Source organism: Glycine soja, chromosome 18 (assembly GCF_004193775.1).
Source record: "Glycine soja cultivar W05 chromosome 18, ASM419377v2, whole genome shotgun sequence".
Lineage (NCBI taxonomy): Eukaryota > Viridiplantae > Streptophyta > Magnoliopsida > Fabales > Fabaceae > Glycine > Glycine soja.
The window spans coordinates 11,133,507-11,137,674 of NC_041019.1; the positions used below are offsets into that span (position 1 = coordinate 11,133,507).

A 4,168-nucleotide genomic window follows, 5' to 3' on the forward strand; every position below is an offset into this window, starting at 1 on the left:
GGCGCCCAGTTGTGATAGTGTTTGGGTGGTTGTGGTGTCGATGGTGGCAACATGCAGAAGCGGTGGTGTTTGGATGGTGGTGGTAGTGCGAATTTGGTGGTGTTGCGATGGTTGGAAGGTCGAAGATGAATGGAGGCGCCGACTGTTGATTATGGTGGTTGTGGTTCAACAAAAAAGAAGATGAATAAAAGCAAGAGGAAAATACCTTCTTCGACTTTGTGATTTGAGAGTTATGAACATTTTTGTTGTGGAGTTCTCTCGACCTGGTTTTTCCCTAAATGAGTTTGGGACTTTTGGTTGATTTGGGGTGTGATGATCCTTCTCATTGTTCTTGGAGTTTTCGGGAAGAGGACACAAGAAGCAATAGATCGAGGGCACGAGAAGCACAACGGACGGAGGTTAGAAGCAATAAAGGATTTAATTTCAAAGACGGGTTTTATATAACCGTATTAAAAAAGTTGGATTTAATTTCAAAAATGCCACCCCTTATTTTCTACATCGATTTTTAAAAAACCCCGACTTAGATTTAACAATGTTAAAACATCTTTTTTTAGTAGTGTAGCATCAACGCTTGCTCTACAAGCCCACTTCAAATCTCCATCCACTGCGAGCATACCTACACCGTCATGGTGGTGTGCTTCTCCCCAGTGCAGTTGGATCTCCTCTGTCGACGTCTCCAACACTATCCACATATGGAGGACCTGCACGAAGATCTAAGCTCTTCTAGATCTACAAAACAAAACCTTCTAGATCTGAGTTCATCTAGATCTACAAAGCCCAAAACTTGAAGACCCAAATCTTCAAAACTCAATACTACAAATTTTCTTAGTGCTATGAGATCTGACAACGCGTAATCTGATCCACATATGTTTGCTATATAATTTGTTGTACTGGGAATTAATGGGTTTCATCTTGGAGTAAATTGGAAAGGATGCGCTTGAATTAGATGGTGATTGTTGTTTTTTTAATTCTCCCCCTTATTTTGTGGAGAGGTGCTTTGAGGTTTAATACCATGTCGGTAGGAAACCAGTTTTAATTCTCCCCCTTATTTTGTGGAGAGTGCTTTGAATTTTTGTTAAAATTAGAGGGGGAAAAGGAATATTTTTATTATAAAAAAATATATTCAAATATATTTAAAAAATTACCGGTTTAACAAGTTTTCCTTTTTAGTGAACAAACTGGATACCTGATAAACTTGTCCACTTTACTATGCTTTATCTTTTTATTTTATTTTATTTTTTAAGTAAAAAACGTTTTAATTCTTTATTATGTTTTCTTCCAGTTAGTGACCTGATATTACAGGTAAATTATAATGCTCCATGGGTGTTTCACTTTCCTGTTACTTCACGGTAGCCATCACCTTAGAGTTTGGACCAAAAAAGTGTCATCCTAATGAATTAATTTCTTTTGCATTCAAGCAAACGCACATTCACGTTAAAATAACTAAGCGTCGCATATAATTTTTTAGGATTTTAAAAAAGTGTCATCCTATTGAATTAATTTCTTTTGCATTCAAGCAAACGCACATTAACGTTAAAATAACTGAGCGTGTACCTTGCATATAATTTTTTAAGATTTTACTAAACAAATGTATTTAAGATATTAGTTAAGGAACTAAAAGAAAAAATATTTATTATAAAAATTATAAAATAGTAAAAGAAAAATTATAGAGGGTACAATTTTGCATACTTAATAAATTTGTTTCTCTAATTTTTAACTAATGTTCTAAGAATAATGGTTATAATTTGTTAAATATTTTATATTAAAAATAGAATAGGTCACCCACATGGCACCTCCAGATTCTCCCACTCACGCCCACTTGTCACACACAATCATTTATTTTTGCAACTTAATTTATCCCCAAAATTCAAATCCACACAAATAGTAACCATTGTGGCCTCACTAAGGGATGAAGCATATAAGCAGCCTCAAGCACATTCAAGTCTTCAAGGTTCAAGCACAAAAATGGTAACCATTGTGGGTTCTTACAATGTCACTCCTAATCAACCAACTCCAAAGGATCCTTCATGGCTATCCGATAGTGACCAAATCGGTGTCCTAGGTCATGTAGCCAATGTCTACATATACGAAGCAAATCCCAACAGCAACACCATTGAGAGATTGAGGAACTCTCTTAGCAAGCTTTTGGTGTACTACTATCCATTCGCTGGCAGATTCAGCTTGACAAAAAGTGGTCGCATAGAAGTGGATTGTAACGCAAAGGGAGTGACATTGATTGAAGCTAAAACCTCACACACACTTGATGATTATGGAGACTTTTCACCTTCAAAGTTGACCGAGGAACTTGTTCCAGATATTGATTATACTCCACCCATAGAGGAGATTCCCCTATTACTACTTCAATTCACAAGGTTCCATTGTGGTAAAGGCCTTGCCATTGGAGTTGTTATCTCTCACCCTATGACTGATGCAACCGGCCTCACTCAGTTCATGAATAGATGGGCAAAGCTGGCTCGAGGAGAAGAACTAAACCCTAATGAAATTCCTTTTCTCGATCGAACACTACTCAAATTTCCACACCAGCCATCATCACAACGCGTTGATCAACCAGAGTTGAAGCCTGTACTACAATTAGAGCAAAAGAAGAATGCAAGATGGAGCGGTGCATTGTTAAAACTCAAGTCAAGCCAAGTGGAGAGGCTAAAGAAGAAGGCTAATGATGAACCTTCAAGAGAAGGGGCAAGACCTTATAGCAGATTTGAATCTATTGCTGCTCATATATGGAGATGTGCATCTAAGGCTCGTGCTGAATCTGGTGAGAATTCCAATTCAAACCACCCAACTATAGTTCGGTTTAGTGTTAATTTTCGCAATAGGTTACTGACTCCACCAATCCCTGAGAATTATCTTGGGAATGCTTTGGCAAGAACAATGACACCTAAATGTTATGAGGGAGATATCATATCAAAGCCATTAGGTTATGCTGCTCAAAAGATAAGGGAAGCAGTTAACGCGGTTACGGGTGAGTATGTAAAGTCACAATTAAGTGTTGGTTTAGGGCAAGAGCAAGTGGATCACATTAGGGCTTTTTTCATGGGACAAGGACACGGTACAAAACCGGCGTATGCTAGGGATCATAACATTCTCCTCACAAGCTGGATGAACATGCCAGTGTATGAAGCTGATTTTGGTTGGGGAAAGCCTATGCAATTCACTTTAGCACATGTGTTTCAACAAGTTGATAGGGTAGGGATTTTTCCAAGCCCAGATGGAGACGGTGTTGTTGTCTACCTTAATTTCGAGACAGCACAATTGCAACTTTTGAAGAAGTTGTTCTACGCGGATATGTATGTATCCTCATTATAGCACATATATGGAGCTATGAAATATCCTGTTAGCTGTGTTGTGTTTGGGATTGCTACTACTTTTTGCAGATTGTTTACTTTTTATGTTTCTGGGCATGTTAAAGTCAGTTTACTTGTTTTTAATTAGTTACTGTTTAAGAGTTGCAACGTTCAGTTTTTTCTTTCTTTATTAACTATTAAGTATATGTTTGATGGTGGCGTCACCTGAAAAATGAGACGATCCTAACAAGGGCTAGTAGAAAATGCTTTTTTATTTTTCTTTTGAGACGATCCTAACAAGTTGCAACGTTCAGTTTTTTTCTTTCATTATATATGGGTCAGGAAGAAAGTGCTTCTCAGAGGTGTTGCTAGTGGAAGTGTGCTAGGTGTGCAGAGCTTCTTTTTGAGAGAATTTCTAAATGTAATTATTTTAAACAAGATTCATGTTTAGACAGTATGGTAATGTCTTGACTGGTATTTTAAATAGAGATGGAATACAATGCAACAAATGAAAAGGAATAAAAAAGGAAATGGGAAATGTTGTTATTTAGTATAATCTAATTAAAAAAGAGTAACTTTTTTCTTATCAGTAAACAAATGAAATTGGATGTAAGTAAATAAAAGTTCATATAAATATTATAGTACTTGAAACTCGCAAAAGTTTTGTTCTACTCAGGATAAAAAATTAGTTTAGACGACAAAAGTGCATGCTATCTTATTTAAATTAATTTCCTTTGCTTGCAAATGTACATTCAAATTAAGAAGGGAGTATTCACAAAAAAATAAAAAATTAAGAAGGGAGCTCTTACTAATGACAGCTTTAATTCTCCTCCTTCCCAGCATAATTTGTGTCTTCTTGCAGA

At 36.5% G+C, this 4,168-nt stretch overlaps 1 protein-coding gene across 1 annotated transcript; it reads left to right on the forward strand.

Annotated features, from left to right (window-relative positions):
* The first annotated feature begins 1,863 nt into the window (after window positions 1-1,863).
* On the forward strand, window positions 1,864-3,569 carry LOC114394635 (spermidine hydroxycinnamoyl transferase-like). The gene has a single exon (XM_028356287.1). It carries the CDS (start codon window positions 1,966-1,968, stop codon window positions 3,325-3,327), a length of 1,362 nt encoding a protein of 453 aa, XP_028212088.1. The 5' UTR covers window positions 1,864-1,965; the 3' UTR covers window positions 3,328-3,569.
* The last annotated feature ends 599 nt before the right edge of the window (window positions 3,570-4,168 follow it).